We start from the raw sequence: 22,523 nt of genomic DNA on the forward strand, positions 1-22,523 counted from the left end.
TGTTCAGAGTGAAGCAAGTCAGGATCATAAACTACCACGACCCACATCAGTGGAAATCAACAGAACCGCGACAATACTGATGAGTCACAGCTAGATAATAGTTCATAACCCAAAAAACAGAAAGTGTTTGCTTCTGCAGGGTAACTCTGCAAGAAAAAAGCATCTGGTTTTGGGTTTATATAAAAATGAGTGTATCTCGAAAACAGTTTTTCTCTTGTTTCTGTGTTACTTTCTATGAAATATTCCTCACTGCTTTACAACCAGTTTGATATGTCAGCCTCCAGTTTCCTCATCAGTGCACCTGCTTCCAGTCTGAATCTCCCCATTTCCTCCACCTACACCCAAGTTCCGCTCTGCCGCTTTGGTTTGTCCTCTAATGGATTTGAAGCACTTTGAATGTCCTGCCTTTGAAACTCAGCTTTAAAGACCAAATGTAGTGAAAAATTGTGTTTTTACTGTTTTTAACAGCTAAAAACATAAAAAATTTTGTTTCTGAGAATTTCTTTATTCAAATTGTTGTGAATCAGAAGCAGAAGAAAGAATGCAGTTTGAAAAAAGAACATATGTGACAGAAAATGCACTGGGCGGGCCGTAAGCTCCTTGCTCTGCTCCATTCAGATTTTAACCACATGTCATCTGTCACAAGAAAAGGCAAACAACTGGTTCCAAATGCAGCAGGTTTCTTAGCTCAGCTAAAAGTCCACAAAGCTAAATCAGGGGCAGGCAGGCAGAGGTTAATGACAGGTATAAAAGCATCAGAGAAGAGACAGGGTAGTCAGGATCCAGGCAAGAGTCGGGGCAGGTGGCAGGCAAACAGCATCAGAAACAGGGTCAGGTTGACAGAAGATCAGGTCCAACTATGTCGCTCAGTAATGAAGGCAGTGTGGCACAAACAATACTTCGCACTGAGTGAGGCTCAGTGCAGTGCTTAAGTAGACTGTGGTTGATTGAGGGAATTAGAGTCTGGTGTGTGGCATTCAGGAAGTGCATGCTGGGGTTGCTCGGAGAGGGAGTGCATTTATGCTCTGCAGATTGCGCCCACCAGTGACCGGGGGGGGGCAGAGCTTTGACTTCTGACATAGGAGACTAGATCCATGTACATCTTCCTTTTTCTCATCCAAACTGGTATCTGGCTGTACAGCTGGAGAGCTTCTATATTGGTCACCATTTTTGTTACACCAGTAATGCTAGATTGGGGGTCTGACGGGCTGTAAGCTAGTGGGAGTGTAGAAAACAGATAGTGAAATTATGGGTGATAGGGGGGGGGGTTGCAGTCCCGTCCACTAGTCAGAGGGGGAATTTCTGGTGAACTGCTGTTGGTCTACAGAAACTACTGTGTGTCCTAGAAAACGACACAGGTTTTTGATATTGGCTAAAAACCACATAATCATAACTAAAAGACCACTGGAAACACTTTGAAAATAGATGAAAAGATGATTGGAGTGGGACTTTAACTATTATCACACAAAGAAGCTAAACTACAAACACACACAAAAAAAGGAAACATCCAAGCCTTAGGGGATTTTAGCTAGCAAAGTGGCAACAAACTTGATAATTAGCATTAAACTTAAAATTTGCCAAAACCCAACATTTTTAACTACGTTTAACAACATTTTGGGCTGAAAGTTTCTCTTCTATTGATTGTTGTCATTTGTTTTCATTGTTTGGCAGCCGTCACCACTGACCTTCTTGCCGTAGCTCACTTCACGGTTATTATTAACTCCACAATCTGTGCCTCACTTTCACCCTCTGCAGGTCAACAAGCTGAAGGTCTGTGCTTCTGCATTTCCTGCCGACTTTTAACAAGGGACAGGTCGTTTCAATCCTCTACATAACACTTTCCTCCCTCTATATTTATGCATCCCTGTCTGGAGAAGAAAGTGAAACTGAAGCAGATGTGGGGTTTTATTGTTTATAAGAACAACGTGACAGAGGAACATTTTTTCAGTTTGTCCTGCAACTCCTGCAATGGGAGAGCAACTTGGCTGCTGTTTGTCTTTGGACTCTCCTGTGTTAGGAGTCCATAATGCATCATTTACAGCAGGCCCAGAAAAGGTCAAAGCTGCTTCCCATAGTGCTGGTGGTCTGATGTCACGGAGGCAGGTATGAAGACAGATTCCCACAAGCTCTGCTGACACATAGCGTTGCAGGTTCATTTATTTATTTATTTTTAGAATAGAAAAGCATTTTAATGGGATTTCTGAAAATTCCTCAATTATTGATTGTAAATAGCTGTTGTTTCCTCTTTTTGTTTGTCTTTCGGAAAACAATGAGTATCAGAAAGAGGGCAACATCGGTGAGAGACAAAATATGTTGCATTTAATTTAAAAAAAAAGGAGTAATGTCCTTGATAATCCTAAAAACAATCCTTTAGAATGGTCAAAATAATCAATCAAAAAATTGAAAACAGCCAACAATTTAAAGAATCTGCAGCACCTATGGCCAGAAAATGTATGTTTTTGAGGCATGGCTCAATGATTCGATTACAAGGACTCATATTTAATCTTTATTAATTGTGCAAATATCCTTCTCCAGTTCTTTGCAAATTTTCCAGCTATAGTCAGTTTTTCAGTTAAAATTTGTAAAAACAAACAAATAATTGGGAGGACGGATGAGTAAAGAAATAAACAAATGAATGAAAGTGCACAGGTCTCTCAGAAAAAAAGGACTCATCGTCCAAAATAACATGATTGTAAATTTTTTCAGATACATTGTTTTGAGCAGCGACTCATCAAGCACACCGAGCTTCCTAATTTCCTTGTCCTCCATCGAAACATTTCTGATAAGTGTATCAAATTGATGCTGAACTGTGTATCCTTTTCAAGGCCTGACATTCTATAGGAAAACACCCTTGCCTGCATGGACTACAGTCTATGTGCCTTGCATCCTTGATGGACGATAGACAAAAGCTGTCAGGTGCAGCCAGCTCAGTTCTGGAAACATCACTGGTCTGCTAACCTTCAACAAGATGGATGGTTTCTATGGCAGCATTGCAAGTTAATCTAGCAACGGGTGCCATTTGTTTAGCACGGTTTGGGGCAGGTGTGTGTGTGTGCGGGCATAAGACACTGAGACAAAAACACTATTAAAGAGGAAAAGCATTAGTCTGAATGCATTTTTTTATTTTTCTTGTGTATACACAGATTTTTTAAAAGAAAAATAAGAATTTATTGTGATTAATTGAGACTATTTGAAAATCTTTTGAGAGATCAGAAGTGTTTACAGGAAAGAGTAAGAGAAGAACCCCCAGCATCACTTGTCAGACTAGGAGCTTTTTTTTTCATTCAGATGCACCATGCAAATATTTGTCCTTTCTGCAATGATCACAATCACACAAAGGCAATGTCAAATAAAGGTTGTTTTTTTTTTTTGCATACCTGATTGAAAGTTTAAACACTAAAGTTAATAAGAATTGAGGGACCTTCATGACAAGCACTGTTATCTGTTTTAGTTAACAGCATTCATCGTGAATCTGCAACAATTCCACTTTTTTTGTCGATCATTAGGAAGCAAATCCACTTACATCATGAAGAATAGCAAGCCCGTGTCCGGCGCTGTGAGACGGCTGCTGCTGCTGCTGCTGCTGCTGGTGCTGAGGCTGCAGTTGCTGAGCCAGAAGATGCTTCTGTTTGGCTGACTGGAGACACATGGTGATTATCTCCGTACAAGCCAGCATCTTTGTCGGTGCAGAGGCTCCAAAGTGCAGGAGAATCGCAGGGCTGAAGGTGACGATGCTGCAGGAGGAGAGAGCTGCCAAGTAAAGAAGGACGCAGGCGGGAGGGTCGGCGGAGACTCGGGGATGCTCTGCAACTTTGTGCGGAGCTGCTGAACAAAGTCTGCAGCTCCTCCTGCTGGAGCTCCTCTGATTGGTCCATTTTTCTGCAGCATCTTCCTACATCAAGATGAAGAGCATCTTGAAGTTTACTTTGAACCCCCCCCCCCCCCCCCCCCCCTATTATTTTTCATTTATCTAATAGTTTACAAAAAGCTTGTAATACTACTTAAAATAAATAAAATTGTAAAACATTTTGAATTTCATAAAGAATGTCATGAAAACCTGGTTATTTTTAAGCATGTAAATCTAATTTGCCCAATTTTTTGCGAAACACTGCCACCTTTTGACCACTGAGCGCAATTGTCACATTCTTTTTATTTACTGGCAGACAAAGTTTGCCAAATAGCGCTTCTATTTATTTGTTTTTATTCGGTTAATTTGAACTATTTACGATTTTAATAAACATCTGAAAGGTTTGATCGTGTTAGAATAGGAGGTGGAGTTAAAAAGAATAAAAAAAAAAAAAAACAATCATATGCTTTTAAAAAAATCTCTTCCTGGGCTTCAGTGGTTTCACTTTCTGTTGACCGTCAGCTGAGGAGGCTTCGTTTTGGAGGGAGGGGGGCAGTCAGTCAGAATGGTGAGGTCGGTTCATTAGGAGGATTTGTTGAAGCAAAAGTTTCTTTGGAATTTTTGGCCTGTCGTGCGTGGAGTGACCCGCAGCTACGCGATCATCAAGTCCACGCCATTCTACCTTTGGTTCAGGTGTAGTTATGGCGTCTAGAGCTACACGCAAAGGCGACCTGAAGAAGGGTGAGCTCCAAATCCAATGTTTCGATTTAGTTTGGAGCATCAAATGTGTTTGTGAAGGACTGTCAGCTGTTGGTTTGTTCCACTCTGACGGGGGTGTCAGATTTTGGTTTGACCTTTGCTCGGCTTCTAAATTAAGAGGCGATCAGACGATCCAGCAGGAAATGCGGGATTCGTGTGCGTGTGTGTGTGTGCGGGGGAGTCATGAGCGTGCGTGTGTGTCCCTGCAGCGGAGGAGCTCGCCTCCTCCCTGAGCGAAGCCCTCAGCTGCGGGGACTCCGAGGAAGCGGTGCGGCTGAGCCGGAAGCTGGCCCAGCTGTCTGTCCCGGTGTCGGTCAGCATCAGCAGCCAGGCTTATCCACAGGACCGCATCAGGTATCCACCATCCTGGGATCCTGATCCTTGGGTTTCCTAATTGTTGATTGATTGGAATTTGACCTTTGACCTTTTTCTGTTGTGTAGGTTGAGGGTTGGAGTGGAGGATGCTCAGTCAGAGAGCTCCATCCCGGTGACCCTGGAGGTCTCCTCTGCCATGACGATAGCTCAGCTGAAGGACAAGGTGCTGATCACTTGTATGCAAGTGGTGTTTTCTCCTTATTGCCCCAACCAGGGGCAATAGAACAGTTTGATCCCAGTGTGGTGTGTCTCCATCACTCAGGGTGGGGGACGTAACCCAGACTCAAAGACAAACTCTGATGAAAGTAGTGTTATTGGTGATTTTCACCATGTTCTTGGCACATTTTTTAAGAAAATTAAGCTTAAAATATTATTTCTGAGTATTTCTTTTTTGCAATTCGTGGTGAATCAGTAGAGGATGCAAAAAGTTTGAAAAAGATTGTATTTGTGGCGCATTTCGATGCGCCCACCTGCAAACGACCAGATCCCTGTACGTCTTTGTTTCTCTCGTCTGAGCTGACATCTGGCTCAAAACTCTTTAGCTTTAATGTTGCTCGCCATTTTTGTAATGTTAGGTTGGGGGTGTGAGGGGCTGTAAGCTAGCAAGGGAGAGTGTAAACAAAGGGATGACGGGAATAGGGGTAGACTAAACAGTCCTGCGAGGGGAATTTCTAATGAACTTGTGCCGCTCTGCAGAAACTATGTCATAGAAAACAACAGCTTTTTGATTTTGTCTATAAATAGCATAATCATAATTAAAAGACCACTGGGGACACTTTGAAAATAGGTCAAAAGATGATGGGAGTGGGTCTTTACTTTTTTTCTCTGTTTATTAACCTGCTTTTCTCAGTTCTGATTGTAACACCCTATGTCATAATGAGTCAAGTTGGGTTTCAAGGCCTTCTGATCCAGAATATAAACACATTTAAGCCTGATGTTCTTATTTTGTGTGTGTCTGTACTTGTATCATAGATCAACCGGGATTTTGGCTTCCACCCTTTACTCCAGCGTTGGGTGATTGGCAAGCGGCTAGCCCAAGACCGGGACACGCTGTACAGCCACGGCATCCGCAGCAACGGGGATCAAGCTTTTCTCTTCATCCGCTCTGCCAGTTCGGCTCGTCTGACTCGCCATCAGTACAACCTGGACCAGGAGCAACAGCTGCTAGAGAGTTAATGCCACTACACACACATTTCAGTAGCGTTTAACATTTGCCAGGTTGCAAAATGAGTGAATGTTTCTAAAAATCGTAACCTAAATTCAGCAACAAACATATGTGACCTGCTATCATCGACTGTATGAGAGAACTGGACTTAGTGAGTGTGACGTCACCCATAGAAAATGCCGTACTTCCATTTCCAATGTAATGAGGTCAATTCAGTCAACTTTTTCTTTTGCAGTAGGGGCGCCGCCATGTTGGAGCCAGAAATCCACAGTAAGCAGTGATTTATCCAAGTCGGTCTGAGTCTTCGTTTGTATGGCAGCCTGTCTCGCCAATCAGGAGAGAGCTTGTCTCTACTACTTGAAACTGGGAATGGGAGAATCTGTCAATCAAACATTTCAATACTTTAGCAAGAGACCACCTATTTCTATTGAGGCATCTGATATCTGAAATAACAGAAAATAATATGAAAAAATTAGGATTATCAAGAACATGTCAAAAAAAGCTATCAGAGCAAGAATTGTTACTCTGACAAGTAGAAAAACTGCGTAATAGCTATTTATTTCACAATAGAAGTATATGGGATTTTGACTTCTTGGAGCCAGCAGATACTTTCTGTTTGGAACGCCAGGGAGGACGAGTCACTCAGTCCAGTTCTCATATACAACCAATGCCTGCTATGGTTGAACTAGTGGAACAGTATCTGTACAGATCACCAAATGTTGATTACTTGTAGGCATTGTTGAATCAATCCCATCCATGGAGCTTTGTTCCAGAGGATTTGGTGGAAATGCCACAGAGAAAAAAGTTCTTCCCCCCTCTGTTCCTCCTAAAACCTACAAAACTGCTAAACCAGCCAATCCTCCAAAACCTCAGGTCAGTCCAGAGCCTCATTTCCCCATTGAATTCCTGACATTAAGTTGTATCTCTTCCAAGTAATGACGTGTGAATCATTCACCGCTCCTCAAAGCTGTCAGATGCGTGTCATTGCCTCACAGTTGTGACGTAACCTACCATGCATGTTTGTGAATGTTGAGAGCAGCTGGGCTGGTCTTGTAAGACGTGCACTTACGTGAACAAGCCGACCCGCCCCGGCTGTGAGATGTGTGGTGACGAGAGGCCAGACGATTACCTGGTGCCTGACCTCTACCAGCCAGACCAAGAAGAAGTTGAGCGACTTCAACTAGAAGACCTGGCACTTCTGCAGTACCAAGAGGTAAATGCTGCAAAACCTAGCTGCAGAACTCAAGAACACAAGATTTTTAAATGTGGATTTTGTTTTTTGGTCCTTTTCAGCCTTAAATATATCGTGTGAATCATCAATTGTGTCTAGATAGAAGTGTTACAGCACATCGCCTCAATTACAACTCTTCTTTTGTTCTATTCTTTAATCGTTTTGTTCATCTGATTCTTTATTTGAATCTCTGTGTTGTGCATGGACCTGTCCTGGTTTGTGATGAAGGCTCAACAAGAAGAACGGCAGCAAAACTATTTGAACTTGTTGGCCACAGATGAGCAGAACCTTATCGTCAACGCTACGGTGGCAGATTGTCCCATTTGCTTCAACGCTCTGCAACCAGGAGAGGGCGTCGTGCTCAGAGAGTGTCTGCACACTTTCTGCAGGTTAGAACTCGAAAGTGAAGCCTAGTTTCTGTGCAGATCTTATTTATTGATTTAGTATTGATTTATTATTCCAGCCAGTTTAGCTCGTGCTGGTTTGGGTTCGAATCCGGGCTGCTCCCAATTTCCTTCTCTGCTTCTGTGCCGGTCCCAAGCCCGGATAAATTGAGAGGGTTGCGTCAGGAAGGGCATCCGGCGTAAACCATGCCAAGTTAACCATGCGACTCATCCTCGACAGAGAGGTTGTTTCGCTGTGGCGACCCCTGATGGGAAAAGCCGAAAGAGAAAGAAGAAGAGTATTGATTTAGTATTCCAGCCAAAGATGCAATTGTCACAACTTTTAATAAAGTACTTTAAGTACTGCTATTCGAAATGTAAAAGTTATTTTTTCTTGAAGTTGTGTACAAAAAAGGACAGCAAAAGATGTGTATTCTTTATGTCTTGCAGTGTTTATATAGTATATTTGCCTTCTTTTTAGGGAGTGTTTAATAGGCACAATAAGAAACAGCAACAATGCTGAAGTGTCGTGTCCAGACGACTGTGAAAGCAAACTACTGGACAGAGAGATCAAAGAGGTCAGTGATGTTTTGAGACAGCAGGAAATATATTTAAGGAAAAAGTGAAAACATTTTGTATTGTGAAACTACATTATTAAAGGATTGGTCACACAGCCACAATGTACAATTTGTGTATGAAATTTCTGTCTTTTGTGATATATGTGTGGTATATGTGATTAATAAGTGTTTCTTGCGTTCGGCGATTTGCGCAGATGACCGTCGAAGGTTTCGACCGACGGGTCTTTACGTGAATTCAGTTTTGAGCGGTTCAAAATTCTTGGACGGTTGAGAATTACGCAGTTTATATGCAATTATTACATAAATCTTTCCCAATTGTCTGTGATTGTTGCTTTCCACAACCATTCCACATATGTCTAGCAAACCTTTCACGTTTGTACCAACGATGTATAACTTTTATATTGCATATATGGCGCACATATCACGTTCAAATTACATAATTGATGCACAAATCACGAATGAATTGGATATAAAAAGTGCAATAATCATGCATGGTTCATGCATGATGGGTTTATTTTGTGATGGATATATAAACCGGTGGGTGTGTAAACCCCTCCACACCGAGTGGGGGTCTCCCGTTCCCCCTGTTTGACTCATCTGGGCTCAGGTCTCTCGCTGGGTGTTGTCCGGCGCCGTCTAATTAAACCAAAGCATTGCGCGGCAGGTGCTGACGCGATGTGATTTCTGCCCACTGCTCTAATGTCAAAGTGAAGAAATAAAATTTCGTGCAGGTTTTATGTGTTGTTTGCGTGGTTTATTCGTACTCCTTATGTGGTTTTAACGTGGTGCATTTGTGACACATCTGTAAAAATTTCACGTAAAGACCACAACGTTTCTCACTTTTTCATGTATATTCATGTACGACCAGTTTTCATTGTGCAAACATGCAAAAAACGCATGTAGCGGGTGTGTTTCAGTAGCGTGTTAACACACGTCTAATCAAGTCGTTAATCCAGTTGACCTTTATTACTATAAAACAGTTTCAAAATGAAATAAAACGATTATGATTTGAATTTTTGGAATCATATCGCCGACCACAAATGATATGAATCAAATCGTTAAAATGAATTGTTACAGCCCCCCCAAAAAAATAAAAATGGAAAAGGCTCTCTTTTATTCCGGAAAGATTTTTTTTAATATATATATATATTTCTGGTATGCTTTTGATTGCAGCTGCTCACCGAAGAGGAGCACCAGCGCTTTTTGGAGTTGCGTCTAAGTATTGCAGAGAGTCGATCGGAGCACAGCTTTCACTGCCAGACCCCTAACTGCAGAGGATGGTGCATCTACGAAGATGAAGTCAACGAGTTTCACTGCGACCTCTGCTTGGAAGTCAACTGCCTTCTCTGCCGGGTAGCCTTTGGTCAAACGTCAACTAAAGCAACTGTTGTGGCCTATGAAGTAACGCCCAAATGATAGTAACTGGGGATTTGTGTTGTTTTATTTCAGGCCATCCACAAAGACATGAACTGTAAGGACTACCAAGATGACCTGCGCATCCGAGCACAGAACGACAAAGCAGCTCAGCAAACTAAGCAGATGCTGGAGGTGGGCCATCTAGTAGAGTCTACACACCACTTTTGCATAGACCCTATCCCCACTAAGCATTTTTAAAAAACCTTCCCTCTTATTAATAAATCCATATTAACTATAATAAATACCTCTCTAGAAACAGGTTATGTGCCACAGCCTTTTAAATATGCAGTTTCTAAACCTCTTCTGAAAAAGCTCAGTTTAGATCCTGGCAATCTGGCCAAGTAAAGACTGATATCAAACTTCCCCTTTATTTTAAAAATCCTAGAATGAGTTAAGCATCTTTACTGCCATATGTAGTTGTAGAGTTAGATAAGCTAATTCCTCTGGTACATTGCCTGTCGATCCTGGGCAGGATCCTTCCTTCATGCTGACATCCCTAAGGTCTCTTTTTTTTTTTTTCCCTTTTTCCCTGGAATCTGTTCTCTTAGGAGTCTTTGCTTACCGAGAAGGAGGGTCTAAGGGCAGGAATGCCCAGTTTTTGTCTATTTAGTTTAGCCAATACCGATTGAATTCTTTGACTTCATGTTCTTGATGATTTCATGTTTTTTATGCAATTACAGGTACACAGCTCATTGACACGACTGTTGTTGTAATATAGGGCTATATAAATAAAATTGAATTCAATAGAATTTATTACTGCTGGCTTTAGTCCACTCAAACAGCTCATAGGCTGATAGAAGGTTGTTGCTAGATTAGAAATAGATTCAAAAGTGTCAACTTCCTCTTCTACAGAGGAAATCCTGCATGAAACTGATGTGCAGACATGATCAGGGGACTTAAATGTCAAATGCAGCTGCCTCACTGTTATCTTCACATTCTGGGTTCAGGTTTTGGGTCAAACTGTACAATGTTTCGCCATTCCTAGAAATCTTTAATAGTCTATATCGTGCTTTTCTTAAGGATTTCAGAGTAAACTATATCTATATATATGATTTTGGCACACTAAAGAACAATTTTTTTTATGAATTAATTGTTATTTTGATAGTTCATTTTCCTACCTGGAAGTGAGAAGACTATCTCTGAGGCATCGGCTCTCACTGATTGTGGGCGCCGCCCATTTCATGGCGTCAACCTAGAACTGACCTCGGCAGGGTGTCTGCTTTTCGTCCACGAAACATACATCATCCAAAATTTTGCAAAGATTGATGTGCATATTGTGCATAAAAAGTGAAACGTTTTTAGCAATTCACAGTTATCTCCGTGGAGAAAGGGGGTGTGTGTGTTACGTCACAATGTGAGAACCCCCTGGTTTCCATGGACTGGGAGGGGCTGGTGTTCAGACGCAGGTTTTAGAGGAATACTCAAAAATCCATAAACGAATCAAATGACCACTTTGGGGTTGTTTTAGGGAGGAATGAAAATTATAGTACACTTAAAAGCTCAAAAGTTTGATTTAACTTGATATAGGCCCTCTAATTCATATCACAGTACAGTATTGTTGGATTTTTCTTTTCTATTTTTAACCTATCATTAAGAAATTATGGTTTTTAGACATGCAAGTTGACGCTTTTTTGGTCCCTGAACATTGACCATCTCAATTACTTTGCAGTCAATTGGAATATGACACTTTTCAATGCATTTCATCGCAAAAAGACTTTTTTTCTTTTTCATTTATAAAATTCCAACATTTACCCTCGACTGTCTTCTCTTCCACTATAGAGCATGCTTCAGAATGGAGAGGCCATGAATTGTCCACGGTGTGCCATCATTGTGCAGAAAAAGGATGGTTGTGATTGGATCTGCTGTTTGATGTGCAAGACGGAAATCTGTTGGGTCACCAAACAAGCTCGATGGGGACCAAACGTAAAAACAAATTTTTTGTTTTGGTGTAGTTAAACGTTTCACATGTAACTTGTCTATTAATATTTTTAAAGATCGTGTTGTGCAGTCTTAGAAAACACCTTCCTTTTTATTGGTTTTATCACAGGGACCCGGCGACACCTCCGGTGGCTGTAGATGTCGAGTCAACAATCAGCCGTGCCATCCAAATTGCCAAAATTGCCACTGAGGTGAGCGTGTGGTGAATCTGTGAGCTTCATGAAGAGGAAAGATGACACCAAAAGTGCTTTTTTTTCCATAAATATAAACACGCAAGAACACGAGAAAATGCAATACAGAGGAATTTTACTACAACATGAGTACTTTTAGGACCTGTAGACCTGCTGCTCCTTTCAGTTTCAGTGAGCTAGACGTCAGGGAGCTGAGCTATACTCTGATCAGGGAAATGAAATCTTAAACACATTCCTGACAGAAGCAGTTTTCTTAAGAAAACAGCCAAAAAAAAGCAGTTTTTCAAAGTGAGCTAAACTTATCTTGAAGATTTAAAGAATGTATTCTTGCCAGGCTTTATTAAGATCTATATTTTTGGTATTCCCGTCTGCAGATCAGACTGTAGTGAAGAATACTTCCACGTTTACACTGGCCTCATGCACTTATCGAACAAAGTAACCTCCTTTGATTGCACTAAATACTTTTGAAGTACCAGGTGGTGAAGATCTTACTAACTAGACAAATCACAAAGTATTTCTAGATTTAATGTTTTAATTGTATTTTCATTCCACTAAAAATGTGTTGGAATCAACTTCTATTCTATCTATAGTTTGAAAACACTCCAAACATTTGAATCATTGTTTGGAATTACTATAAAAGGATTTTTTAAGGGAGGAAAATAGCAATTTTAAGTATTTTTGCACCATGTGAGTAGACTTTTGTACTTCCAACAACACACTCTGATGAAAATGGGAATTTTAACATGTTCTTGTAGCTTATTTTTGGTCATGATTGAGAACAAATATAAAGAAAATGAAGATAAAGTCAGGAGGCTAATTTTCTTTTTAATGAACTCCTGCCGCTCTGCAGAAATTATGTCCAAGAAAAGAACTCAGGGGTTTTGATTTTGCCGTCTTCACTGTTAAATGTCTGAGTTAAAATGTTCTACATGTATTGAACATGTGTGTTTTATGGAATTAAAGCTGTGTGGTAACAACCATTTAAATTAAGTACACCTGTGCCCACCGTGGTGTTTTTGTTGAAGTGAGTGAACTCAGAACAGACACGCAGGAACAAACAGGCAACAATTTGACTTTAGTTTAATAGTGTTCCATTTTACAACTTAACATTTTCGGACAAACATAAGGCAGATAAATCATTTAGTGCAAATTGAAATGGAAGGAATCCTGCTGCTGCGTGTCGCTAAGTGATACTTATGTTGTCAGAAACGCAAAATGAACAGCGAAACTGTAGATTATTACGAGTGCAATCAAATCAGTTGACAGTAGTGCTGGAAAACGGGTGCAGCGCCCTTTTGCTCGGACTATCGTAAACTTATAAGAACTTCGGTTCCGGAAGCATAACGGAGGATTTACGAGCAAAAAAAAAAAGGAAATTGGAGAAACTGTTAAGATTGACAAACCCTGGACATCCTTCCACTTGCATTTTCTTTTCAAATAAACGTTCTTCTTTTAATATTTATGAGTGAAGCTGCAACTACCCCATGCTCTGCAGAGGCGGGAAAGCCTTTGCCTTGGGACAAACATACGTTTAAGTCGCTTTGAAGTCATTTCATAATAAAATGATTTTTTTTCCACTATTCCTGCCTCACTGGGATTTAGCTTTTATTAACTGCAGTGACGTGTGCTGATCATCAGAACAACACAGGCACATTTTGAACGATGATTATCCAAAGACTTCATTACAAAATTCGTATAAGTTTACTTCCTGTCTTGAAAATGAATTCTAAACGTGGCTTTTAGGCGCAAAAAGGACATTTCTAACTGCATCTGTAATTTACATCAATTCGGAGAATGTTATTTTTCTATGATTATACAAGAAGACTCAGTTTTCCTTATTTACCATTTCACTTGAAAGGGAAAAAAAAAAACAAAAAAAAAACCTTTGAGTGAAGAAATGAAACCTAAAAGTTTGCCTGTGTGTTTCGTTTCTTGACATTTCCATGCTTCAAAATGAACAAGCGGTAAATAAGCAACAAGGTTTCTAAGAAACCTCCATTTGGTCTCAGTCCAGGTATAAAACAGATAACAAACAGGCTCTTACCACAGACACACACACACACACACACACACACACACACACACCCACACCCACACCCACACCCACACCCACACCCACACCCACACACACACACACACACACACTCACGCACGCACACACACATTCTGAATTGGCAGCAGTTTCAAGTGTAGTGAACCCTTCAGGCGTGTGCACGACTCAAGCATATATCCTGATCTGAAGTATAAATAAACTTTAAAAATAACTATGCCAGCTCATCCTTTGAGCGTTTTCTTCCTCATAGGAAGGTAAAGTCTTCCTTCCAGCACTTGGGGCCTAACCAGCTCAGCTCAGCGCGGAGCGGGAGTCCGGCGGCGTGTGCTCCAGACAGAGTTAGAGGCTCTGCACACTGTGGCTTCACTGGTTAACAAGCTGCTTGAAAGCAGGCGTGCCAGCTTGATGGGGTTTGGTTTTTTATGTGACACACATTAGTTGCAGTGCGGGAGGAGGATGCGAAAGGCGGTTCAGGGAAACAGGTCCAGCTTGGGGGCCCACTCTAAAGCCGAGTTGACCACGGCAAGAGCCGCTGCCCCTAAAGCCACCGTCAGCCCCATGACCGCCAGTCGGACGAACCGCCGCGCCGTTGAAGGTTGGGCCACGGCCACGGCTGGCTTCACCGCGGAGCTGTCCAGAGCCGCCTGCTTTTGCCTGCGTCTGCGGCGCAGAACCGAGTCCGGTCGCTGCTGAGTCGATGCGAGTTCAAAGTCTTTAAAGGTAGAGGATGCCATGCTTTAAAGAAAAAGATCAGGAAAGGGTTATTAAAGGCGAGGCAGAAAAGTGGACGTGACATATACAGTGAAGCGAGCGCAGTGTGTCTAAGCGTGCGGGGGAGGAGTTAAAGCGCTCCTAACTACCTTTCATGCACGGCGACTTCTCGAGCCAGTTCCGAAGGAGGAAACTGGACAAAGAGGTCTCCTGCTCGGCTGATGAGCAGCTCATACGGGAGATCCTGAGGAATCTGGGACAGCAGGTGATGAACCATGGCCATGTCGCATTCACACTCCAGCACTTCCTCTTCTCTGTACAACACGATCTGCAACCACACAAACAGCAACCCAAATAAACATAAACGGGTTCAAAGAAAAAAAAAAAAAAGGCTGTGAAGACGCCAATCTATTCTGCTAACGTACGGCAGAATGGAACAGGTTCAGTCAACAAGAAAAAACCTGCAGGCACTCGCTCAAAGTTCTCGTACGAGTATCGTAGTTTGTTCCAGAACAGAAAAAAAAATCATTTATGTTTCCAGCATGATTTGTAGAAAAAAGAAATCAAAGGATTCTAGCACTGCAAAAGACAGAAATGAAGCTAGTGTACAGTCAGGACCATAAATATTTGGACAGAGACACATTCTTTTTAATTTAGTTTCTGTACATCACCACGCTGAATTTTTAATAAAACAACTCAGATGCCATTGAAGTGCAGACTTTCAGCTTTTATTCTATGGGTTGAACAAAAAGATTGCATAAAAATGTGAAAAATAAAAGCATTTTTAAACACAATCCCTTCATTTCATGAATGTGTCAAATTTACTGGCCGAAACCCTCGACGGACATTTGATGAAGGCAAGAAACACTAATGAATGAGGTATATCACGCATGAATCACCATAGAACTACCGGTAAATATCATTTGTGCAAAATGTGCACATTCTACGTAGTGGCTGTGTGACACGGCCTTTACATCATTAAAAACCAGAGCAACAACAGTTCATCAACAGAGAAGTAAAAACTGTAGCTAAATTTGGTAAGTATTAACTTAAATACTGCTAAAAATGTAAATTACCACTTAAAACCTTCAATCTGTGTTGATATTCCCTGGAATAAATGGTTGCACTGAACACAGGAGTCTCACCACGGCGGCGAAGTAGATGGGCATCAGCGGATGGCAGGCCAAGAAGAAATCATACAACCGCACAACATGGCGGAAGTCTGACAACACATGACCGAACCAGGTGATCAGCCAGCTGAGAGCAAAGACCGTCCCCACTTCAGCCCTGGAAATGGAAAGCAGCACACACACTTATGCTGACATTTGCTCCACTTTTTCCTCAACAATGAAGGGATTTGAAACCGAAGACCCTGAAGGTGAAATGAGCCTCTAAAGTCTGAAGCTTGAAGCCGTGTTGTTCACAGGTAAAACCTGAGCTGACATAATAGGATCTGTGTGCTATTACACAACAAAGTATCCTTACTTAAATAAAATATCATTCACTTTGAGCAGGTCAATTTAAAAAACATCATAAAAACAACACATTGCAATTGTTTAACATTGAACGACGTCATCGGTATTTTGATATTTGGCTTCATGAAAATACTACAATATTTATCTAACATCATTTTATGTAACACCATGGTCTGGGTGAATACTCGATTCTGATTGGCTGCTGGGTGTGGATTTAAAAAGTGATAAGTTACACCTAAAAAAGAAGTTCCAGTCACATAGCGTAAATGTTCCATATCACTGCGCTGGCGTCTTTAAGACAAACTTTAGCGTCATCATCTGGACAAAAACAAGTGTTCAGAGGTGAACTTTCTCTCTGAACTGATGCTTTGTTTAACTTATCCTGACGATCGGCGTATATATCGCTTTCCTTTGCTGATGCAGTCGAGGTCTGTACCATGACAACGCACCGCACCATGTATCAAATAGTCGGCTTTTTGTGAAAAAGTCATTTAAACAAGAAAAAAAAAAGCAAGAATAAAGAACTAAAAGTTGATTAAATATTCATTTCTTTTGTGAGTGACCATGGTATAAGCGGGATCATGCCCGACAAAGCATCCATTATCAGAAATGAACGGACGACACGGAAGCCTTGGCGTGGAACTATCCCTAACATAATGAACTTTGTAGAAGCCTGAACCGTCCTCCGTTTCACACTGGACGGTTCAGGCTTCCGCCTCGGGCATTATCACTTATTCCCCAGTATATGATAAAAGCAAGACAATGGAAAAGACCTGTCTATGATGGACATGCCAGTCTCTCTACCAAACAGCAATGTTGCATTTCAAATTTGGTCAAATTAACATTTCCAACAGTTCTTTTACTGACAATGATATAAAGCCTTTATAAATCCCAAAGTAATGAATCGACCATTTCAGTAAATTAGCCAACTTGTATAAATTGACATGAATCAGCCAAATATTTCTGTTTCTAACCAGAAGAGAGACACAAAGGAGCTTTAATGTAGTCTTACTGTTGCATGAAGTCGTGCACCTCCGGGTTGACCCGCTCAATGATGGGCATCAGATAGTTTAGGATGTGCTTTGTGTTGTCCATCGTGGGATCCATGAAATCCCTGAGGGAAAAGCAGGATAAAACTAACACAACTGGGAGATTTTTGTTTTTAGACAAACACACTCACTGGTTACAAATACGACCTGAAAGGGCTGCGTCTTTTATGTACGGTCTGTACCTGAGGTGATGTGTGGAGAGCTTCTCCACTAACGCGGTTGCCAAGCGCTCCCCCAGGACCAACAAAAAGGTGACGACAATGTCGTGGTATCCTTGGTAATAGTGCAGCTGGGGATTGCGTTTCAGAACTCGGAGGATGATGTCTATGAGCTCTTCCTGTAACCCTTCTCTCTGCTCATCTGGCATCCCTGTCCACCAAATAGAAAATCCTCTCAGCTTCAGATTTTTCTTTTTAAATGCCCCTTACCACAGTGTTGGACGACCAAAAAGCATCACAGGTGGAGCACACACCACATTTTCTGTCAATAGAAGGCCGTCTTGCTCTTCCGTTAAAAAAGTTGTTCAAAAACTAAAAATGTTGATGTTCAACCAACTAAACTAAATCATTTTCATTTTAAAAACAAACTTTTTGTTTGAAACAGTTTCATTATTTGGATTAAGTCTTTTGTTTTGACCTTTTTTTTCCCACATTTGAGATCTGTTTTGTTTGGTTTTAAAATTAAAATGCTTATTGATCGCATTTAGATTACATTTGTGGTTATTTTTTTGAAGATGGTAGTGGTGTGTGTGTAGCTGCTACTGGAACATAAAAAGAAAAAAAAAGACACACAGAGATGGTTTTTTGTCTCACATTTATGAAATATGGGGCAAATATTTTGAAAATCTGAGCGGGCTACGTCGATACAGCTGGAGGTCCAGGTACGACCATTCTACTTACAACATTTTGATTTTGAACTCCAGAACACAATGTTTCATAAAAAAGTGAATTGTCGCAGTAAAGTGTTCCGATAGATAATTTAGCCTAATCTGTAAACTGAATTGTTACGTCTCTGCTTCCATGTTTCACTCAGTGAAGCCGATCAGGACAAACTGGTCACAAGCCAGAATTTGAACCAAAGATTGCAGTTAAGGTCCCAATCCAAAACTCTATGAGGTTCATTAAAACAAAGCAAACATTGAGGTCAAATGTATTGACAGATACATTTTAGAAAATTTAGAGAAATATTACCACTTTTAGGAAGGAAAACAAGCAATAAATCTAAAAAGGCTGCCCTTCCCTGCTACTATTAAAGGGGTGACTGGTTCTGGAAAGGATTGGAAATTGTTTGGAAACCATTATATAAACATCTTTAACCTCTTAAGACCTGAGCTAATGTTTGAGCTAACCCTCTACACATGTAGTCATAGGACCCCCCGTTAAACCGAATAAACTACTGGGGCAATATAACCCAAAATGTGATGTCCCCGCATGTGATTTACTGCTGTTCTCATGCATGGAGTAGTACCAGAATATGTAGAAACTCTACAAACCGATTCTTTTGGACAAATGATTTTAGTAAAACTTCAAGAATATATATTAACAGCAGACAATAGATTTCTTCTTTAAGATGTTGTATATATGCACTAAAAGAGAACAAGAGCCAATTTAACAGTAAAATACCACAGTATTTAGGTTTTTTTAGTGCTACTAAAGTATTTAACTCAAGGAATCTCTACAACTCTTTAGTCAAGTTGAGTAAATGAAGAGTTCCTCCGTATTCCATAACGATTCTAACCCCTTTGTATTTTCACTAAAGTAAACATGTGGTATGGAGAAAGCACCCACTTCCTGTCTCCAAACACCCACTTCCTGTCTCCAAAAGGGTGTGTCTGTTTAACTACTATATGGAAGATTTCCCATTGAGATTAAAAGCTTTCTAATGGGTGGCATGTCTGAAAGTTCTATTATTAGGTATTGACTGTTAGCAGATAACCTGACAGTTAGATTTCCTGCTGGTGCTTTTAAGGACGTCTGTTCTGATCTGAAATATGACATTCAATTCATCCCTGGTAAGAAGGATTATTAAATAATTATTAGAAAAAAGGTCCAACTATCCATTTTTTTTCCAGTCTATGTGACCTTTTTTTATTGAATCAAGTTAAGTGCTTTTAAAGAGACGACCTGTGTGAGAATGACGACACTAGACATTAAAAAGTAAACAATAATGGAGCATGTGTTCTATGTGCACAGTGGACAGGAAGACAGACATGTTGTCCATGCTACACAAATACACTTGTCCTATAGAATAAAATAGTGGCAAGTTACTTTAAATGAGGCTTTCTGGGTAATGTTAAATGCAAATGCTATGTGTGTTCTTCATGGTCCAATTACTTTAGGCTGTTCCAAGGAATTAGTTGCACACTTTTATGACTAGCATTCTAGAAAACTCTACATAGAAATGGATTTGTCGGTGAAATCTTTGTCCACAAAAGCTTTCTATTCTACTGAAATAAAACACTTGTTATGTCAGTCGCGTGATAATAAGTTAGTGGCTGGACTCAGTGGCGGTCGCAGCACCTACAGTCCCTGAAAGCAGCATGATGGGGAGGAGTTTTTTTCACCTTCCTCTCCATATTTGACAACCACACCCTCATGCCAAATGAGGGCCAAAATACTGAAACTTTTAAAAAAAAGTGTGAACATAAACTCATTATTTTTATTAGAAACAAAAAATTATATTTGAAAACTTTGAAAAAATTTAAAGTTGAAAATGTCAAATCCCAAACTCAATAAAACTGTATTTCCAATTCACAGAAAAAAAAAAAAAAACATAAAAGAGAGGGGACTCATGAATAAAAAAAAAGTTCAAATAACCACTCTGTTCAAAACTGCTTTTTTATGATTTTAAGTTGTTCATGTGGCATTTTTCTGTTGGACAAATTTAAAGAAATCTCTGCTCCAAACTGCATTTCTGAATATTTCTTTATACAGATGGTTGTGGATCAGGAGCAGACAAAAAAAAAAAAGTCATTTGAAAAAGAGCAGAAGATACGCTCCCCGCTCCTCTCCACTCTGTTGCATCCACTAGTAGACAAAACAATCCATCTAGCTCTTTATTTTCCTTGCCTGAGCTGACGTCTGGCTCAGAACTACGCCTGGATAGCTCCGAATTTGCTCTCCATTTTTGTTGCACTGTTGATGTTAGGTTGGGGTTGCGAGGGGCTGTAAGCTAGCAGGAGAGAGTGTAAACAGAGAGTTCTCAGCAATTGGGAAGGAATTGTTATTTAATTTCCCGTGTGTTTTATAACATTAAGCTTTAGTTGTTGCGATTCTGTGTTTAAGCAAAATTAAAGTTTGTTTCCACATGAATAGGTTAAACATTAAATATCAGTTGCAGTTCATTTTTCAATAAATATTGAGTTAGACCACATGTGTCAAACTCAAGGCCCACGAGCCAAATGTGGCCCTCCATGTAATTTCATGTGGCCCGCGAGAGCATAAAAGTTTTTAATTTCTTAAAATAAAAAATAAAAATTGGTGTGTATTCATTCATATCTAGGGGGAATCTGACTATAAAATACTGGATTGGGCTACTATACATTAGGACTTAAACACTGTCCATATCAAATATAACCCTTGTGCTATCCTAGGCACTTCAACATTGGGAGTTGGGTCATCTAGACCCACTAGACAGTGCTCTGAACCATTTTTCTTCAATGATTTGTGATCTTCACTTGTGTCCATGGATTGCATGATGGTAGGGATAACACGTCAATGGTCATCCTGACCCCATAGGATAGCACAAGGGTTAAAAAGGATTTATGCTAGAGTAACAAGCAAACATATGATTTATATGCAACTGTAATTCTCACTTTAAAAAGTTATAATAAATAAACAATGAGTTATTTAACATTAAGGAGTAGGTACATTTATTTTTCGTTACATTTAGTTACATGTATACGTTATATCTGGCCCTTTGAGGACAGCCGCTATGATGATGTGGCCCTCAGGGAAAATGAGTTTGACACCCCTGAGTTAGACGATGATGAGAGAGGGACTGAAGTTATCCCCCCCCCCCCCCCCCCTTGATTAATTTCATGCTGACATTTTCTAATCAAAAATCTTCCAAACAAACAAACATCAAACCAAACAAACATTATGGTCCATATTTTATTTGTGGGATCAACTCACCAGGTGGAAACCTTCGCAGTGAGCGCTGGACATCCAGCAACACTTGGTTGTAGTCTTTATTGTTTTCCCGCTCTACCTTGTCTGCAAAAAACAAAAAAAAAGGTCTCAATTGATATAAATCACAAGGACCCTCCATCAAATGTGGGGGCGATGCTACGTCATCATTCGGCATGACGTACCCGGCTCCTGGTCGAGAACTTGCGGGGGGACGTTGAGCAGCCAGGGCCAGACCTGACAGCGGATTTCATCGGTGAGCAGCCCTCCTTCACTAATAGCCATTCTCCTCAGAGTGGCTACATCCACTGGGCTGACACTGAGGGCCTGTGCGATTTCTCCCATTTTCCTCTTCCGTCTGTTGTCTCCTGAACACAAGAGAAACGCCAGCATGATTATTTTTCCCCTCACGTCCATTTCTGGGCTACGTGGAACACGGAAAACCAAAGCAAAACACCTCCCATCAAGAATCAACACCAACCAAAGCCCGATGCTGCTGCTTTTTTCACTACACATTTATTGGACTCACCGCTATTACATTGTTTTCCGTTCACTGGTGACGAGGTGCCACTTTTGGACTTCTTCATGTTCTTTGCTTCTTGTTCTTGCGTCCAAGTTTTAAGAATTACAATTCACCTCCATGTCTTTACTTGGATAACCCCGATGTCAGCTTTCGTGGCTTCCAGGTTTTAGCTAGCTAGCTGACTCGTAAGAGCAGCACACTCATTCAAACAAACCCAATTAGTTTGGTATTGTGCTAGCTAGTTACTAAGCTAATTCCGCGCGGTTCTGGTTCTGAATACGGCGCGGCTATTAATACCTCCATCATCACTTGGGCCCGTAATACATCCTACTGTTAAAATAGAGCAAAAAACAATGAAGTCTGTTTACATCGGCGGAAGTGACCATGGAGACGTGTAAGTTAGCTGTTCCTGCTAGTGTTGGGTTCAGGAAAAACAAGGAAATTGGAAATTCGCTTTTTTTTTCATTTGGTCTGATGTTACGTTCAGGGGGAAGCAATAAAATCTGAACATTACCGGTAGAAAAGTGTGCCCTTCCATAATAAGTGTTAACTACGTTTACTTTGGCTGTTGAATAGCTTTACAGAACACATGTTCTTTATCAAATTCCATATAAAAAGTTCAGGTTCCTGTAACGCTTTTTGGTGGCAGTATTCAAATGTTTTTTGACAGTATATTTTCATAAAGCATCTTACAAATAAAAA

General features: G+C 40.6%; 3 protein-coding genes across 3 annotated transcripts in view; 1 reads left to right on the forward strand and 2 right to left on the reverse strand.

The window, feature by feature from the left end:
• necab3 (N-terminal EF-hand calcium binding protein 3) overlaps positions 1-3,827 on the reverse strand; it is a 44,085-nt gene extending 40,258 nt beyond the window's left edge. Inside the window, exon 1 of the mRNA XM_023954912.2 lies at positions 3,524-3,827. Within this exon, the coding sequence (XP_023810680.1) occupies positions 3,524-3,676 (153 nt within the window). The 5' untranslated portion in view covers positions 3,677-3,827. The remainder of the gene's footprint in view (positions 1-3,523) is intronic.
• Positions 3,828-4,349: 522 nt separating this feature from the next.
• On the forward strand, positions 4,350-12,873 carry rbck1 (RanBP-type and C3HC4-type zinc finger containing 1). Its single transcript, XM_011474924.4, has 12 exons — positions 4,350-4,588; positions 4,816-4,960; positions 5,048-5,144; positions 5,954-6,152; positions 6,880-7,019; positions 7,186-7,359; positions 7,606-7,766; positions 8,242-8,338; positions 9,512-9,691; positions 9,788-9,886; positions 11,534-11,677; positions 11,802-12,873. The coding sequence occupies exons 1-12, from the start codon at positions 4,549-4,551 to the stop codon at positions 11,880-11,882; spliced, it is 1,557 nt and encodes a 518-aa protein (XP_011473226.1). The 5' UTR covers positions 4,350-4,548; the 3' UTR covers positions 11,883-12,873.
• A 73-nt stretch (positions 12,874-12,946) lies between these two features.
• tbc1d20 (TBC1 domain family, member 20) lies at positions 12,947-22,294 on the reverse strand. The gene is made up of 8 exons (XM_023954913.2): positions 21,828-22,294; positions 21,484-21,666; positions 21,305-21,385; positions 17,354-17,540; positions 17,135-17,236; positions 15,793-15,934; positions 14,797-14,975; positions 12,947-14,671 (listed from the first exon to the last, which is right to left on the reverse strand). The coding sequence occupies exons 1-8, from the start codon at positions 21,883-21,885 to the stop codon at positions 14,407-14,409; spliced, it is 1,197 nt and encodes a 398-aa protein (XP_023810681.1). The 5' UTR covers positions 21,886-22,294; the 3' UTR covers positions 12,947-14,406.
• Between the last annotated feature and the right edge of the window lie 229 nt (positions 22,295-22,523).

This window comes from Oryzias latipes, chromosome 5, assembly GCF_053564925.1.
Source record: "Oryzias latipes strain Hd-rR chromosome 5, Olatipes_Hd-rR_3.1".
In the NCBI taxonomy this organism is placed as follows: Eukaryota; Metazoa; Chordata; class Actinopteri; order Beloniformes; family Adrianichthyidae; genus Oryzias; species Oryzias latipes.

Excerpts from the sequence above, each read along its gene's own strand:
- rbck1 (XM_011474924.4), top strand. The coding sequence starts at position 4,549 with ATGGCGTCTAGAGCTACACGCAAAGGCGACCTGAAGAAGG. Across the intron at positions 4,589-4,815 it reads CAAAGGCGACCTGAAGAAGG|CGGAGGAGCTCGCCTCCTCC; the intron begins GTGAGCTCCAAA and ends GTGTCCCTGCAG. Across the intron at positions 8,339-9,511 it reads TGGACAGAGAGATCAAAGAG|CTGCTCACCGAAGAGGAGCA; the intron begins GTCAGTGATGTT and ends TTTTGATTGCAG.
- tbc1d20 (XM_023954913.2), bottom strand. The coding sequence starts at position 21,885 with ATGAAGAAGTCCAAAAGTGGCACCTCGTCACCAGTGAACGGAAAACAA. Across the intron at positions 21,386-21,483 it reads AGTTCTCGACCAGGAGCCGG|ACAAGGTAGAGCGGGAAAAC; the intron begins GTACGTCATGCC and ends TGTTTTTTGCAG. Across the intron at positions 14,672-14,796 it reads GAAGTCGCCGTGCATGAAAG|CATGGCATCCTCTACCTTTA; the intron begins GTAGTTAGGAGC and ends TTTTCTTTAAAG.